Genomic DNA, 18146 nt, shown 5'->3' with positions numbered 1-18146 from the left:
ATTGTAATTTATCAGTGCTTTCATATTTTTTAGATTTACTTAAACAGGAGGCTCAAAAAAAATGAAATTTTGGAAATGCAATACTATTATTTTTAGTATTACATTGTACCAATCCAAGTTGATATATATGTCCTTGCAAAAATGTTGATGACATCGCAAAATTGTGTAAAGAAAAAACTCAACTCGAAAATGCTGAATATGTTTCATTGTACTTCAGGAACGAGGGAAGTTTTGTTGAAAAAACTTTTGACCAATTTTTTTAAACTTTGTTCATTAAGAACTCAATTTTTGTTGTTACTGCTGAATATTTTGATAATATATTACGATCTCCGAAAAATAATGATATTATATTTTGCGAATTTTATTTTTTGTGATAACCACTGTCAACTTAAAATTATCATATGTGCGGATTGGCAAAGTACAGATAAAACAACATGCTATGCATATGTTTTAAGTGACTTTTTCCATAACAAAATTTTTTGATGACGTCATCAACATTTTAGGAAAGACAGGTTAATTCGAATAGATGCAGTTCAATACTAATGATAACAGCCTGCATACTCTGTTTTCGGAAAAATAGGATGAGTCGTTCTTCATTTGATCAATAAAATAGATGCTTCATTCATTAATTTCTTTGAGTCAGCTTGTATAAGCAGTATTAAAAACAATGGATGCATTGATAAACCTCGGATAAACCTCAAGCACATATTTTAGATATGATTAGGCAAAATTTTGAGATCTGGATGTAAAAACTCAACACGGATTCATAAATCATAAGTGTAGGACTATTTAATATAACTTAAATACCATTTACTATTCTTGGTGGAGATGATTAGACAAATTTTGTTTAGCGTTTTACCGTCTACATGATAACACATAAAATTTGCCAAGAATCGTTCCGGTAGTTCGGGAGATTATTATCTGTCTAATAAAAATCGATACAAACGAACGACAGACAGACAGAAACGGGGGACTTATTTTTTCGTGATCTTCGGGTCATGAAACGTCGACGAAACATGAAAGTAGCCAGTCGGCTGATGGACGTTACAAGTATATAGTAGTCGGTGACAAAGGTAGCTTGATCGTCTAGCACCAACGTGAGGACGTTTTTTTGTTAATCACATAAATAAAATCTTCGATCTATGAAATCAATACCAACTAAACTCGTGTAATCTCGCCTTTTTGTCAGTTTACCGCAAGTAGGGTTGTGAGGAAAATATTCCATTTCAGATCAATATACGTACATAGCTTAGCTATTCTGTCACACCATTCTTAATCGTTAAACCACTTAAAACTTACTTACTTATTTATAATTAATTCATCAGTATTGACTGACAAACAATCAAACAAGATACGTAACGGGAAAATTTAAAAGACTATTAAAATTTTAGTTTTCACAGTAAACACGAAATTTACATTATTTTTAATTTCATTTTGCAACTGGCCCTTCTAGTAGTGTTGAAAGTCAATGGGGTGTCATTTTATAGACTGTAAGACCACCTCAAATAACCTTTATATATGTACTTAATACAATATTCAGACCTTTATAATTATTACACGAATATCATAAGCACAGTGTAATATAACTGTTGATTATATTACTAATTTTAATTCTTCCATTGTCCTTGAAGTCTCAACGAAAGCTAAAATCCACTCAAATTTCATGTAGGCTACTTCATAATTTTTACTTATAATAATTTTGGTGGCTTTGTTTTCATATGATTAAATTATGCTATGCTTACCAACATGTGGATATTATTTGTATCAAACTAAAGAAAAAAAAATCCTGGTAACACATTGTAACTATATTTCTACAATCTTACTAGTTTATATTTTGACCCTGCTATCTATTTCGTTTGTACTTGCATACACATACCTTTTAAATGATGCAGCCCCATACAAACGATTGAAGTTACTTTGCCCAAAACTTTTCATTCTATTGTTTAAAAAATATTACATAAAAATAAACAACGTTAAAAAAAAGTAGTGGTGCTATACCTAAGAGTGTAGAAATATAGACTATGCAAGCCCCAAGTATATCAAAAAAAATTCATTACTACTGGCGCTATAATGAACCACACGATTTGCTTCTGTTTCTCGTACCTAATGAGTTTTTTCCCTTAAACTACCTAATTAAAAACGAATTAGCAAATTTAACATTTAAACGGAAAAGTGATTTAGTTGGCGTCTAGCTAATCGTGACTTTGGAATTTTCCGAACATAATGCTTACCAAGAATAGTTTATAAAATTAAGAAATTGTGTATAATGATTCTATACTCGCCCAGACCATCATTACGTTAATGTTAACAACACATAACAAAGGAAGCAAGCAGTATGGTAAAAAGAACAATGACTACAGGATTTCACATTCCAGCATTCGCTCAAAGACGTGAAAACGATGAATGAGTCTTCATGATTATAAATGAGACACCCGCGGTTTTTCGGGGAATATATCAGTAATCATAGTAAGTAAATATTTTAGTAGTATAGTCATCGAATTAACGCATCGGTAATTTTCACAAATTTTTAACGTAAGACAAGGTACGAATTATGCGCCAAATTGGAAAAAAATGAATTCATAATCACGAAAACAGTAACCCCCTGACGAGTATTTTAATTTTTGGCGGGAGAATTCCGTTCGTAAATTTCGAAAGATTAAATATTTTGTAATAACATGAAATACAATTTCCTGATGACGACACCAAATTTTTGGATGAGTGTGGATCTAGTCATGATTAAACAAAACATGCACTAAACCCTCACCCATCAAAAACTTCAGGACAATTAACACTCTTTTTTTTTCATACACTTCCGAGTCACCTTACCATTTTTAAACACAGCAGAAACTAAAGTTTTTAATTATCACAAAACACAATCACTAACAAAATAAAAACTCTTTCGATAGATTAAAAAAAAAAACAAACAAAAAAAAGTCCTACGGGTAAATCACAGTACTGTAACATCTACCACAGTCGGTTTCTAAATGAGTTCCGATTTATTTTTCAAAAATTCTACGGTTGGCTCGGATGAAGTGGGAGATAATGATAGGTGCGTTGACCAATAGCAGTATTTACCTCCATAGAGTGGGGATTACCATAGTTTGGCGTTGGGACGTATGTCTGAGATTTGAGCGTTGCATACTCACGCTATTGTATACACGCTATTACGAGAAATGGATAAAATCCGTATTGGATAATCTACGAGTACACTAGAGCATTTTTTATTTTAGTTCAAACGCAAGTTAAACATACTCGCGCTAATTAGCATGGTGCAGAAGTGGTGAATAAAAGAACGCATTAAAATCAATTAAGTAGTTTTTATTTGGATCAAAGCATACTTTCGTGAATGCAACCAAATTCGTTCTCAACATCCACTTGTATAATGCTTACATTCTTAGCACATTAAAATTTGTGGGCTAGATTTTACTGGGCATTTTAAATCTAATCTACTTATAATTTCAACAATACTGAAAACCAGTTCCAGTGTATACTGCAATGCGAAAGTTATAAACACAAACTTAGAAAAAATATAGACTAAATATTCGCATAAAATTTTAAACCCCTACTTCTTATGTATGTACATATTCCGGTGAATTTTGCTTTTAAAACATTATCACTAAAATCTTGTCAAATCGAATTTAAACTAAACAAAACAATGAAAAAACCTTTATGCTATTGAGCACTGATAGTTGGCGAAAAGTCAGATTAATTTAATTGATCTGTGTGAAATTAAATTTAATTTTAATTCGTTTGTTTCAGATACACCGCATTTAACTCACAGTCTTAGAACTGCCAAAAAATGGATAATATAATCGATTTCAGGAGTGTTCTTCGTCGGAAGAAATAATTGGAACATAACTGGACACATACTTGAGAAGAACGATATTACTTTACTTTCAATGCAAAATACGATTTAACTCATTAAACAAGAATAAATTTTTTGGCAGTCACAAATTGATACACATTTTCGACTTTGCAAGAACGAGTTCTACATTACAGTTTAATATGTCAATCGGTCTGTATTTTCTCGTGGGTCTGTGGGTGTCGGTACTTATAGGGTATTCCACGCAAAGCTAAAGTAGATGCCGCCACCACCACCGAAGGGGCACGAATTTCTAACCAAAGGTTGGCAACAGCCAAATTGACATTTGTGTTTTGTGTATTTGTCAGCTGCCTTGGTCAATCAGTCTTTGCACATTTTGTTTGATTTGAATAAAAATTAACTGTTAATATATCTACTAATACATCCGCCGTATACAGAGGGACAACTTTAACACATGAATGTCACAATATTTGACACTTTTTGGTAATTTTGCCCTTACAGACGTGGCGCCTCTAGTGGTACAAAGTGGCAGTGGAATACCCTATTTTTAATCAAGTGAAACATTTTTAGAATTTCAAATTGAGTAGAAGTGGGTGAGGTAGCTCTAGAAAATTTATATTCGGTTCGGTGCACAAACATATGGAAATTGTTGATATTTTGAGGTTTTGTTTCAACAAACAGAAAATGTTTTTTTGATGTTTAGGTTTTTTCTTTTTACAAAATGGTCTCATTAACGACGTGGGAAAGTCGTTTTTGTATAGAGGATTTTGTCGAAGAAATAGTGGCAAGTTAGATTATTATCTTACCTAAATGTGTACTTTGATTTGTAGCCTTATATGTTAAGTTGATAGTAGAGTTCGTAGTAAATTTAAAAAATCGTAGAATTGGTAGACGATGATGGAAAATTAAGATTAAGAATTAATTTCACCATTTATCGTGGCAATCGTTCACATTAAAAATGAACTGAAACTTCAATTCAATGTAGAAATTGATACATTTGATAAAAAATAATGTATGTTATATGAATCAACTTTTTTGAATAATTGAAATAAAAAAGAACTCTAGAAAGAAAAACTTTACAATTATGAAGTAATAATTTACACTGACGAGTCATATTCTCCACTGATTTCTATAAATTAACAATAATAATTACTTTCTAATTGTGTAGATTAATGTATATGAATTAAGAAGTCGATAATAATTAGTCAATAAAGAGATAGTGATTTTTATTATCGGATTTGGGCAAATCTGATGTACGTCAGGTTTAAAGGTTACTCGTGTCTTAATTTTAGTGCATTGCCACTATTAATATTAAAAATAACTAATATACACATTTTAAAATAAGTCATTCGCAGTCCTTACAAACAGAACCATTTTATTTTTAAGAAATTACCGGTATAGATGACGTCATCGCGATTCGTACTTGTGCGGCAGCATAGTGCGTTTCCTGGAATTGGTCGTTCACTAAAACACGCCTAAAAACTCTGCAGTCCCTAGATGTGGTGGCGATTTCGGCATCATATTCTCTTCCGAGTTGTTGTAAAATACTAATTATATTATAGGTAATTGTTTAAAAACTTTGTAAATAAGTAAACGTAGTGAAAAGTGTTGACGAAACTTGTCATTTTTACAACTTATACACATAACCTAACTGTATTGACATTTGTGTGAAATTGTTTTCAAACATCATTGGCGTAATTTTGGATGTGGTGTTTTTAATAAATTTGAATAATTAATTGGTATTTCCCTTGGGCCTTTAGGTAAGGATAAATCGGAAAAATATCCACACACACCCATCCCCTCCATAGTGACGTCACTAGTCAATTTTGTTGCATGTTGACCTAAACATACAGCCAAAGAGATAAGTTTTTGTTAAAAACCGTGCAAGATTTGTTTATTTATATTGTTTAAATTCGTCGCTAATATAAAAACAAAGTCTCCTTTGTTCTAGAATTTGTCAAACGTTTCGATTAATGCATGACCGATTCTAAGTAAGTAACTTTTCAGGAAGCACTTCTTGTTCCTTGAATACAGTTAATCCACTAAGCATTTATGAAAATGTCGAGTCCTAACGAGTACCACATGGGAGAAGTAGGTCAGTATATTGATTTAAGTCAGTGCTGAAGCCCAAGACTGTTGCGATAGTCTTTACAGACCACCAAAGGTTCCAATCGACAAGCAGCGCCGAAGAGGAAGCAGAAACTGGTTCAGATGAGGAACAACCCATCATGTACCACTATCACACTGTTGAAAAAGCTGCCATTAAGCGTCGTGGTCACTTACCAAAAGATTCAGTAAAAATTTTAAAGAATTGGTTATACGAACATCGATTTAATGCCTATCCTACCGAAGTCGAGAAAAATATACTTTCGCAGGAGACTAATTTAACAGTTCTTCAGATCAGCAACTGGTTTATTAACGCGCGACGGCGATATTTGCCTGAAATGATGAGAAGGGAAGGTTATGACTCCATGCACTACACCATCACCAGACGCAGAAGGGTAAGACGCGGCGTTAATGGGGAGGTCTATCACAAGGGGAGCAAGCAGATGAGAATCGATGGGGGCAGTGAGGACAGTCAGTCTGATTATGAAGAAAATACAAATGGATATTGTGAAGAAGAGTCAAATGAAAGGAAATTTAATCCCTGGCAGGCTGATATTCACTATGGACTTACTGTAAATCCTGCTGATAGAGGGTAAGGTGTTTTTCTTGCTCATCAAAAAATATGACATATGACAGCTGTCAAATGTCAACCTCATGTCATTATTGTCATTAGTGTCATTTCACAAATTGGTTTTTGAGCACCCAGGGTGGTAATGGCTAAATTGTTTTGATTTGATAGGCAGTTTTATTTTTTATGAGATAGAAAGGTAGGTACATGTTTTATTAAAGAAACGTGGGCCCTGTTCCTGTTACAAATTTTATTTAACAGACGGATTTTACTTGTTGATTCAAAACGTTTTGAAATGTCATTTCAGTTCTTTGCTTGACTTTATCAGCGTTACGAATTTACCGCACAAACATTGTGAAATTCATTTGAGCAACTAAAGCAAGAGTAATTGTATTTAATTAATGACTCATATGCTTGCAATCTCTGATGCATTTTCAGCATGTTTAAAATCCCTTGCTTTGCTTTTAATTTGAGAAAGAATAAATTATATTGTGTTGAGATTTTAAAACTTTCATTTTGTTGACTGGTTGCTGTCACGAATTGCTTCAGCAAATACAAAATAAAACAAAAATTAATAAATCTGAACACAATTCTTTAAGTAATGGTTAATTCCCAGGCAGAACAAAACATGAGTAGATATAAAACCTCCCAACTATGTTGGTTCATGTTTTTATATAGAATAATACGTGTTCGTTGGAGACTTGTAGATGGCGTGTAATGAGTTTTATTATAGAGATAGTTTAATTCACAATAAGTGAAAATGTTGCTCCACCTGGACTAATAATGATAACGATATCACGATCTGAATAAAGTAAAAAATCTAGAAATATACCTCTTTATGAGCATTTCATGGTTGGAAAAGCTCATTTATAAATGTTTTTTATTTGAATAATGCATACAGGACCAGACTGTATCAAAGAGGGGGTTTGAGTGTTCATCATAAAGAATTTTTGTTTATTCGGTATTAACGATTAACAAGTTGTGTAACAGTATTAATAAAACAATAAAACATAAGTTTTGCCACATGAAGCAAATGTATTGAAGGTTAGTACCCCACCTTAAAAAAGTTTTTGTAAATTAATCATAAATCATCAGTGAAGCAATACGTAGGAAATAACCCACAAAATCGGATTATAAAATTAAATTTTTACAATCTGGTGAGAAAAAACCTTTGGGACCTATTATTTCTTGTAGTACAATTTGATTTTAAATTATGGCTGAATTTAACCATAATATTAATTAAAAATTATTGCTATTATAAACATATCCCATATCTTGTTCTTATTGAACGAAACTAGAACAGTGTACCCGCGTTGCAAACATGTTTATGTAATTTAACATTAATTTAAATTTATTGTTTAATGTTTAAATAATTTTCCATGAGTGACGTTAATAAATGAAAATTGAAATAACAAATTTATACTCGTGTAGGTGAATGAACAATGTTTTCATTTATGTACAGTGTGGAAATTGATTGTGGGATAAGAACACTGCAACATGTCAATTTTTACGTTATTTTTAAGCTTTTGAGTTATGACGTCACAATTACTTTTTGCACTTTGAAAATTTTGATGAGGACACAATTTTAGATCTTTGTTGTATAGGTACATTATTTTTTCTAATATCCAATGGATGGTTTTTGTCCGAGAACGCAACGGGATATCTACAGAGGTAAACCAAAAATTGAAGAAGTAATAAAATTATCCTCCCAAATTAAAATGCAATATTTAGTGAAATTAAGCTTAATCCTATGAATACAGTAAATGCGTTTCTAGAAGGCATTATCTTTTTCCAGTTTGGGACGTCTAATCCCCACGGGTACACGAATGGCACCAGTGCAAAAATGAGCCAGTGAATTCCTTTTATTTTTCGAGATTTTTACGGTCTTATAATAGGTTGAAAACTGAAAAAAACTCGGTGTTTTTGTATTTTCCTATTTTGTAAAAAAGTTGACAGATGCACCACTGGCAAAAATTAGGTTTTACAAATTACATAAAACATTTGCAAATTTGTTTTTTTTTCTTCTTGTTAAGTAAAGTTTTAAAGCAAATTTTAGAACCATAAAGTGATATTTATAGATTTTAGTTTAACTAACAACAGAGTACCACAAATATCAACCAAATCCCAGTTTTATTATTCATAGAAATGCAAAATGTAATTCACAGAAAAATACATCTCAAAATCGTTAAAATGATATTTGAAGAGTTTATGTATCATGGTTTCCTAACAAATTCTGTGCTAAACTCGCTTTAGATTTTAACTGGGTCTCTTTCTGGGGACGAACCAAGTAGAATAATCCCAACAAGTCAGGTAAACCATTCGTACAGAAAAACAAAACAATATTTTTAAGCTAAAAATAATTGCAGAATAAATTGTAAAATAATTAAATTATTTACAAGAAGTAATTTTTGGGATTGATCATTGCTTGGGAAGTAATTGAATTACAGTAATGAATTATTTGAAATTGAATTACTTCCGACCACTGTTTTGTTTTAGTTCGAGATAGCTCTCTTAAGGACCTTTTTAATAAATCTTATATAATGTCTGTGTCTTCATTAATTTTTGACATGCACATTTTATGTAACCAAAGAATATTGTAAATAAACATCAAAAACATGCAAAATTTTCTAAATAAACCTTTTGATTGAAGCATAAAAATTTAATAATCTCAAGAATTCTTGAAAATGGGGTTATAAAATGTAATATTATATTTAAAAAAATGCATATGACGCCATAGCTTGAAAGAGAATGACGTCACAAATATGTACAGCGATTTACAAGGAGCGTAATTATAAAAAAAAGTGTTTCAGTGTTTTCGACAAATACAATTAGTTTTGAAATTAGTGAATTTATTCCACAAGTACTTCGATTTATTTCAATTAGTCTTAACAACGCGCCGTTCCATTTTAAACTTACAGTTGTTCAAATACAACCCCCACATGCAGTATTTATATCTTTATAACATGTAAGCATTATGCCTAATTCAATTTTTATGCTTACAGAAAACACTGTTGTAATTAAAGATTTTATTTATATATTTTATTTTAGAATCACAGTTGTCGCTGATTTGATATTAGGAGCATAACTAATTTTGCAAGTAGGAAGTGAAACTAATTATTTTTCTTTTTTACATGTCGTAAATTACAGGTAGAAACACAGACACGATAAATTTAAAATAAATCATACATTCATATTTTATTAAGAACGCATTTATTAATATGCATTATAATTTATAGTGCATAGCACAAAATCATTGATTTTATGATTTAGCATTGACAACGTTTGCGTAATTTTCCAAAGAGAAGTATTTTTGTTGGCGTATTTATATATTTATTGACATTCACGTATGCACAAGTTACAAAAATACATTGAAAAGTATCTGGGTAACGCAACCGCGGGGAAGTTTAAAAAAGGTAGAAACCATTAGCTCACTTTCTAAACGAACTACTGGCTTAAAATGTACAGTATTATTCAAATAAGAATATATTTATTAAAAACTGTGTCTCGTGTAAGTATTGAATTTTTCTGTGAGGAGTTGTTAACAATAAACATGCAAAAAAAAACAATGATGAAAACAAAGTAAAAAAAAAAGAATACACTGTGTGCTTGACTTTTGGAATGATTCGTATTTGTGTACAGGAAATCTGACAACCCTACTTATGATACAATCAAAATTATGCTGTTTGAATTTTGTCAAGTGCTGTACAATTGTTTAATTATAATGCGCGATTTATACATTATGGCGTGATGATATGGTAATTGCACGAAAGATGATGAACAATTATTTTAGATTTATAAATAAAATCTGCATCGTATAAATTCATAAATAAAAGGTGAAAATAATTACTCAAGTTATTTAATGGTGTGTCAGATTTGATTGTGACGCAAAAATCAACATACAAGGTCAAGTACTAAGTCATGCCAATTTTCAGATAAAATTACGAAGCAAATTAAAAGAGCACCAAAACCGTTGTAAAATGAAAATACTAATTGGATTAAAAAAATGTATTCACGGATCTCCTATTATTGTCAAACTTAAAACACTTCACTAATGTTTTGGTTTTTACTTTGCTGGGTGATTTAAAATTTAACAATGACTTTATGACCAAAAATGGTTCAGTTTGTAGAATAAAGAAACTGAAATGAAGTGACGTGTAAAGAAAATAAAGTTTTTATTTTTCCAATACAGCTGTTTTTATCTTTTCAGATTTTCACTTCAGATTAAGTTGACAGTATATAAAACCGATGAGTTATCTATTGCTTTATATGAAAGATTTTACAGTGATGTTGCCAGTTTGTTGAAAACACACCGAATTTGCTTGGTTTTTGCTAAAATTCAATAAAGTTTAAGTCATCATTGTCTGTTCTTATTACCACAGATTTTAAAATTGTAATAGTACTATAAGGAAGCACTAGTAATCTTATTGGGTTTTATACGCTGCTAACTTGAAGTGAAATGATTTTACCTTTGATTATTATTATGAATAACATTTCGTATGTGTATGCTGACGTACATCTTTTAAAATTTTCAGAACTGAAACTCTGGAAGTTAGCCACACTGAAGAAGTGGAAAGCTCAAACGATGTTTCCACAGTTGCCACTTACCCTTCCAGCTTGGTGATGGTAAAAACAACCTCCGGTAAAAACGTTATTTTGAAAGTGGTTCCACAACAAAGCGATAGCGATGTAAGTATCTATTTTAAAAAATATTCTTCTTACCTTGAAGAATTGTCTGCAAATTAGGCTCCAAAAACTTTCCTTTTGAAAACTGCAAAACTGGTGAAACAAACAACATCGGCATCACCATGCGAAATTTTGCCACGAGAAGACGTCGTCGAAGAAGTTGAAGACGACGAAGAAGGACAGTTGAAATATGAACAAGAAGAAGAGCAGGTTGAAGAGCAAGTTGCTTACTGTGAGGACGTCGAGACCGAAGAAGGGGATATTCAGGAAGAAGATGTAATCGAAGACGGGACATTTTTAAGTGAGCAATTGTTTGAGAACGCAATGGTCACCAAAACTTTTGATGAGGAGGTATTTGTTAACGAAGTGACTTTGGAGGACAACGTAAATGAAGTAACAATTGAAGATGAAGTTACTTTAGAGGGCACGTCTAGCAATGAAGAAGAAGAGGAACAGCAAGAAGAGGCGGTTGACATGCTTCAGTAAAAACACACTTAACTAATTTATTTATTGCAAGTTGAAAATATTCTTCTTACATGTTATTGTAAGTTTTTTTTGTACAATGTACAATTTCTTTTATAGGATTTGGATGTAATTAATTGTACCCAAAAGTCAACTAGTTAAAATAGAATATTTTTTATAAAACTTTATTCAGTTTGTAATTTATTCGCTAACCTTAATTTGACATGTGCCGTACAGTTTTCGTCACGTTGTTAACAATACTTTACAAAATATATTCGAAAATTATAATTCAACGCATTTAATTTTATAAAATCGCAACTTCGATGGAAACGTTGTTGAGTAAAACAAATTTATTTTCCGTATATGAATTTAGATCTGTTTTGTCAACAACATTCGTCTTCCTTCATTTTAACAATTGTTTGAACGAGAACAAGACACTGGCAAAATTATTTTTCAATCACAGACATGCCTCTAAAACCTAGTTTGCCAAACTAATTACAAAAATACAAACTATACACGCTCAGGTTTGATAAATTTCACGTTCTAAAAAGTTCATTGAAATAGAAAAATAAACAATTGATTTGGTTTGGGCAAAAAAAGGACATCGATTATATCCCCTAAATCTAACACCATGTTGAGACATTAATCTTAGTTTGTAAAACTGCGATCATGCAGATAATATTTACACAATTTACGCTTAAATTTTTGTAAGGTAGAAAAGCCGGAGTGGAATGTAGGCCCTAATGTGTTGGTATTAAGGATGTAGTTTTCATACGTATCTATGGGTGCGCGGTGAAATGTGAACCATTTTTAGAAGGAATACCCATCACAATGGAGGATTTTTTTTGCTTTCAGTGTGACAATTGTAAATAGAACTCTAAGATTTTGTGAAGTAGGGTCCTATTCCTAAATTTGTTGAGACAAACTTGTTTGAAAAGTTTATTCAAAATCCTTTTTGATTTAAATAAAATTATACAAAATAGTTGCATTGTTATAAAAGTAAAAGTTTAGTTTGCAATGGATATTCGCTTTGAAATAACTGTAAGAACTATTCCGAAGACAACTACAGCAACTACAACCTTAAATTTCACATTTACGATTGTTTAAACTATTACGTGGATATTATCTGAGTGATCAGTTGCTACTGCTAACATTTAGCTCTTTAAACCAAAACTAGATAACGTAATAAAAACATGGTTCCAGCTGATAATAAAGCTGCTATGGGGACTGTTATTAACCAGGCTGAGATGATATTTCTGAAATACAAAAACATTAACATCAAAATAGTCAAGAAGTCGAAATTCATACCTAAATAAACTCCAGTCTACTCCTTTTTTTGATGCACTGAAATAACCAACGAAAACTACAGAACCAACTTTACAATGGGTTGTAGAGATGGGGATACCAATTTTACTAGCCAGTAATACTGTAAATGCTGCACCAATTTCAATGGTGAATCCTCTGAAAAATCAAACGATAAGTGAGAACGACACACTTCGTGGTTCAAGCATACGTTGATGGGGTTATTGTGGTCAAATCTTCTCCAATAGTCTGTATTACTCTCCTTCCCCAAAGCCACAGACCCACCGAGATACCGAAACCTCCAAACAATAGTATATATAAAGGTGTTTCCGATTTTTGCTCAACTGTGCCTTCTGTATAAATAAGCCACAAAGTCACCAGTGGACCTATCGCGTTGCTGCAACAACCTGCATTAGACTTCACTACGTGTCGTTACACAATGACTTACCTCACATCGTTTCCACCGTGTGCGAAACTGCCAAACATAGCCGTTAACACTTGCAAGAAACTAAACAATTTTGAGACACTCTTGTTTTCCACGAGCATTTGGTCATTGTCCTTAATGTCTAAAGCGCACATGCCTTGGTCACTCTGTATTCTCTGGTTTTTAGTAATAATTAAAGGAACTCCACTAGAACTGGGAGAGAGAGTAGGATTTACGTCTGTGGTGCTCTCAACCAATTTTAAAGTTTTAGGTCTCGCATGAATTTCAGTCTCTTTAGCCGGCATGTAACCATTTTTGTTGTCGCTGGTCTGTATTGGGAAGATATATTTTGCGGCCGTTATTCTATTTTCCATGGCCTGAAGCTCGGTATTCTCTGATATAACAGTTAATTGACGTTCAGATAAAGCCGTAGAGTTTCGGTTGGACCTTTTTGGGCTGCCTTCCGGAGAAGTATCTAAAAGATGATGTCTTGGTAAAGGAAATACAATTGAGTAAATATTACCAGTGGACTCGCCGATGTTGAAATTGACAGGAGGTTTCTCTGCTAGTAGATCGGCTCTGATTCTTTTCCTTTGCCAAGGGACTACAATCATCCAAATAAGGATCATACTAACTAAAGCGACGGAAAGACTTATGGTAGCGGCTAGCCAGAACGGAATGTTATCCATGTGTAATAACCGAGGGCCATCATGAACGATGGAAAACACGTTGACTAGGATTGTGAAGCTGTAGAAAAGGGGTAGAGACACGAGTCCAGCTTGTACAGGGTCGGGTTTAGACAGGATGCAGTGTTTGATTATTAGTAATATGCTGACTGAAGTGAGACCGCTGAGCACAGGAGAAATAAACCATGAACCCACTAAAATGATAACATGCGTGGTAGAGTCTCTGATGAATGGACGCACAGTGGTTCAGAATTAAAAAAGGCTTGGAAAATTTAAATTCCCTATTTCTTGTAAGTTTAGTGTGTATGTTTCTGTCACAATGCAACTGATCAAAATACAAATCTTCAAAAGTATTATTTTCAAAGAGCCTTTTTTGATTCTGAACTTAGACGAACGTCAACAAGTACCAATTTTTCCGAGTGTCCCCCAGTGTACACCCCTGGTCCCTCTGGCGACAAGGCTGTAGCCAACAGTGGCGCCGACTATGCTGTGGGTTCCAGAAATGGGCAATTTAAAAAACGTGGCTACCATCAACCAAGCAGCGCTGGATGCCAAAGCGCTCAAGGACCCTAGCATCAACTCCACCTCGGCACCTTTGTAGTAGTTGATGTCTAGGATGCCCTTCCGCATTGTGTCCGAAACCTTGTAACCTTGCAAAACAAATTGGCTCAATTAGTAGTGTGATACTTAATTAATTGTCTTATTGCATTTATTAACCCCGTAAATTAGCGGGTAATTAATGATGACATTAGTTACCTATGAGGATGGCACCGGCAATTTCGAACACCGTGGCCAAACAACATGCTTGGAATATTGTTAGCACTTTTGATCCAACACTGGTGCCGAAGGAATTGGCCACGTCGTTGGCACCGATGCCGAAAGCGAGAACGAAGGCTATCACGAAACCCACTACGATGATCCATATCAAGTTGGAAGAGTAGGGTTCCAACATTCTTCTTCTTGTTGGTTGAAAGAAGATGGAGCACTAGATGTTATTCTTTGTGGACGCCCATTATGCGGAAAGAGAGCAGCCTGAAAAAAGTGACACTGAGTCAGCCGAATAGGTTTATTGTTCTTAAGTAGTACTCAGCTCAACACGTGATGACGTAAAGATGAAATTTATATGAATAAGCACTTTGTAATCGAGACAGGTTTAGAAAAATTAGCTTACATTAACGATTGTCATAATTGTGAGAAAAATGTGCATTTTTGCAATATATTCTCCTGGATGTATACACAATATAACTGGGTCTAAGCAAAGGACCCGAAGAATGTAGAACGAATACGTCTTAAATCATGCGAAAAGTATCATCGGTTGGTTATGAATGAAGTTATTTTTTCCATCGAGTAATAAAGACGCAAACGTATCGTTTATTTTATGATTTATTTTTGCGGTTTGTCTATTGCCAGCGTAGGTGTTTGTGGCCTTTGATTTGATGTCTAAGGCAAATTATTACATCTTCGTCTGTTCTGACAACTGTAGAAAAAGATAAAATTTTTATTAATTCGGTTAGTGGAGAAAAATGATTTAACAATTTTCAAAATCATGTTTTCAATTTGTTCCAGTTAAATCAATATAATATGTATATTTTACGATTAAAAATTGAAAAAACTGGCAAAGTAATATTTTATGAATTAAGGCACTGGAAGATTTTATCTTTATGTTTTGTTTTGTCCGTAAGCCTCTTAAGATATATCTACATACATTATTTTTTGAAAATACGTAATATGGTCTTTGTTTACTGTTAGAAATCGATAGTAATTTTTACAGATACCTTCGAATTACTTTTTTTGAATAATTCAGTCACTTTACAAATACTTTTTGCAATTACTTTTAATCAGAATACTCAAAAATATTGTTTTGTTTTTCTCGCTACCAATCGTTTACTTGACTTGCTGGGATTATTATACCTGGTTCGTCCCCACAAAGAGGAGATTAACCCAGTAGGGAGTTAAAATCTAAAAGGAATTTAGCACAGAATTTGTTAAGAAACAAGGTAACCATAATATACATAAGCTCTTCATCTTCATCATCATTTTAAGGGTGAGCTAGAACATATTCCAGCATAGGGACACACATAAATTTCTGACGAAGTTTTTGCCAAAAGTGTATGTCCGATTGTAAAAAACTTCACACCGTTGAAATGAGCGTAAGAAATCCTACCCAGACTGCTTTTCCTTTTTTTAAATTTTGTTGTCAAAAAAAACTACAACTCGTTAAAATTGTGATGAGTATGAGATTATCTGGTTTTCGCTATTTATGGATCAATTTTAAATTTTCAAAAAGGTAAATTAGTGGAAATTGTATTAAAAAATCCATTGCGCTTTACAAGCATAAAATATGTTAATAAATAATTGAGCAAACAGGGGCACAATGTTTAAAGTTTGTGGTCAAACAAACTTTAGCCATTTTTCTGATCCACTCAAATCTATAACAGGTAATCGATAGAGCTCGTCCTATTAAACCCCTCATAATCCGACACTAAAATTTTATGAGAGTGTCCACCGTCTAAGGTTTTCTGAATTTAATATGTAAGTCACAACGCCAAATAAGAGGTAATTAAAGACAGACTTTTAAGTTTACATTATCTTGTAGCTCCCTTCTAAGTATTTAGGAACATCCTTTTTATTAAATATTAAAAGATTGAGGTCCGAAGGTAATTATCGGTGGACTAATTTTTACGATACATTTACACGTAGCCAATAAGATAGTTTGAAATCTCCCACCAATGCAAATTTTTGTTTAAAAGTTGTAGTTGGCATCGAACTTTTATTTGTAGCTGGACTGGATTATCCATTTCTTAGTATTACCTTAATGCCACTGTAATAAATCACTTTGTTCTATGCACACAATTATTATTTATGCACCAACAGCGCAAACTAATATTTTGTTGGAGGAGGAAACTGAAAGGATAAAACACTTTATGTTTGTGATACAGGCACGATTTTTTCTGCAGGATACAAGATAACATTTTGCAAAATTTGCATTGATCTCCAACAAAATATAACATGATAATATTTGATAACGAGTACGAACATCCCAAATTTTTGTACTAGCAATCACAATTCACCACTTTTGTGTTTTAGAACTAAACAGCGTTTGTGATTTTTCAAGTATATATAAAAATTATTGCGTGATTTATTCACCATAAAACGAAAACAGTGAAAAAAGTAGCAATAAACTTCGTAACCTTGATTTTTCCCTTTCGGGCTGTTTTCATACAAATCCAGGAGCAAACTTTCTTGATTGCGACAAAGTCGAGTCGTAGCGTCGACAAGATTACAAAAGTTCACATTGTTTGCTTGATCGGGGAGAATTTATAGAACCGTGAAAACATAGATAAAAACACAAGTGGAGAACTACACTTTCGTGTTTTCTTTTCGACATTACTCAGTTTTCATTCATATACTCGTATTTACAAATAATCGATAGAAAAGGATAAATGAGTTGCTTGAGGTGTTGCTGGTGTGTCAGCTGTTCGCGTAAACAAGGGTTTCTTTTGTACGAATTTATCTTTTTGTTGTCGTTATTTGCTGGCGCGATTTATGTCACAAAACATCGTCGTAAATATGCGTTTTCCTGAAAACAGTTGCTTGAAACATATATCTATGCCGTACAATACCTAATAATTAATGAATTTTCACACTACAGAAACAGAGGATTTAGGTGCGGTATCACAATGTTCAAGTGTACAGTTCCCTGGGGACTGGCTCACCTTTATTATACTAGCGCTAAGTCAGTTTAATATACCTATTCTGCAGTATCATTGAAACTATTTCAACTTTCATTATCTAAAGCTTTTCGTTAAATTTAACGACGACAATTAATTTTACATATTTATTTTCCTTATTTATTATTTAAAGCTTTAGATACATTTACCACAGCTAAAGGAGCATGTCAGCTTAGTTGTTTTGGAGATTATCTATTTAATAAACTTTCCACGAGAAGGACTAACAGACAAATAGAAAGATAAACAGACCGGCGGAAACGGGAAATCTACTTTTACATATTCCGCGTAACAAAAACATAGAATTAAGTAAACATGAAACATTGGTCAAAATCACCGTAATTATCATCTGGGAATCAAATAA

General features: G+C 32.8%; 2 protein-coding genes across 9 annotated transcripts in view; one reads left to right on the top strand and one right to left on the bottom strand.

The window, feature by feature from the left end:
* The first annotated feature begins 5239 nt into the window (after nt 1-5239).
* Nucleotides 5240-11830, top strand: LOC135122640 (uncharacterized). 4 transcript variants are annotated; one of them, XM_064046954.1, is made up of 5 exons: nt 5240-5385; nt 5831-5918; nt 5969-6521; nt 11030-11183; nt 11241-11830. In XM_064046954.1, exons 2-5 carry the CDS (start codon nt 5876-5878, stop codon nt 11664-11666), a joined length of 1176 nt encoding a protein of 391 aa, XP_063903024.1. In that variant the 5' UTR covers nt 5240-5385; nt 5831-5875; the 3' UTR covers nt 11667-11830. The 4 variants fall into 4 exon arrangements, with proteins under 4 accessions (XP_063903024.1, XP_063903021.1, XP_063903023.1 ...); XM_064046951.1 differs by having other exon boundaries at nt 5775-5918; XM_064046953.1 differs by having other exon boundaries at nt 5240-5583.
* The window catches only part of Napi-iii (Na[+]-dependent inorganic phosphate cotransporter type III), a 22963-nt gene continuing 16630 nt past the window's right edge, over nt 11814-18146 (bottom strand). For all 5 annotated transcript variants that reach the window (XM_064046947.1, XM_064046948.1, XM_064046946.1 and 2 more), the window contains 7 exons: nt 14811-15086; nt 14462-14704; nt 13892-14248; nt 13393-13843; nt 13156-13341; nt 12951-13103; nt 11814-12898 (listed from right to left, as the gene is read on the bottom strand). In XM_064046947.1, coding sequence (XP_063903017.1) covers nt 12805-12898; nt 12951-13103; nt 13156-13341; nt 13393-13843; nt 13892-14248; nt 14462-14704; nt 14811-15006 — 1680 coding nt within the window. In that variant the 5' untranslated portion in view covers nt 15007-15086 and the 3' untranslated portion in view covers nt 11814-12804. The remainder of the gene's footprint in view (nt 12899-12950; nt 13104-13155; nt 13342-13392; nt 13844-13891; nt 14249-14461; nt 14705-14810; nt 15087-18146) is intronic.

This window comes from Zophobas morio, unplaced genomic scaffold, assembly GCF_036711695.1.
Source record: "Zophobas morio isolate AGI-343-1 ecotype UQ-CSIRO unplaced genomic scaffold, CSIRO_AGI_Zmor_V1 ptg000005l, whole genome shotgun sequence".
Classification (NCBI taxonomy): domain Eukaryota; kingdom Metazoa; phylum Arthropoda; class Insecta; order Coleoptera; family Tenebrionidae; genus Zophobas; species Zophobas morio.
This window is presented reverse-complemented; position numbering and strand designations above follow the sequence as displayed.

Excerpts from the sequence above, each read along its gene's own strand:
- LOC135122640 (XM_064046954.1), top strand. The coding sequence starts at position 5,876 with ATGAAAATGTCGAGTCCTAACGAGTACCACATGGGAGAAGTAG. Across the intron at positions 5,919-5,968 it reads GTACCACATGGGAGAAGTAG|TCTTTACAGACCACCAAAGG; the intron begins GTCAGTATATTG and ends CTGTTGCGATAG. Across the intron at positions 11,184-11,240 it reads CACAACAAAGCGATAGCGAT|GCTCCAAAAACTTTCCTTTT; the intron begins GTAAGTATCTAT and ends TCTGCAAATTAG.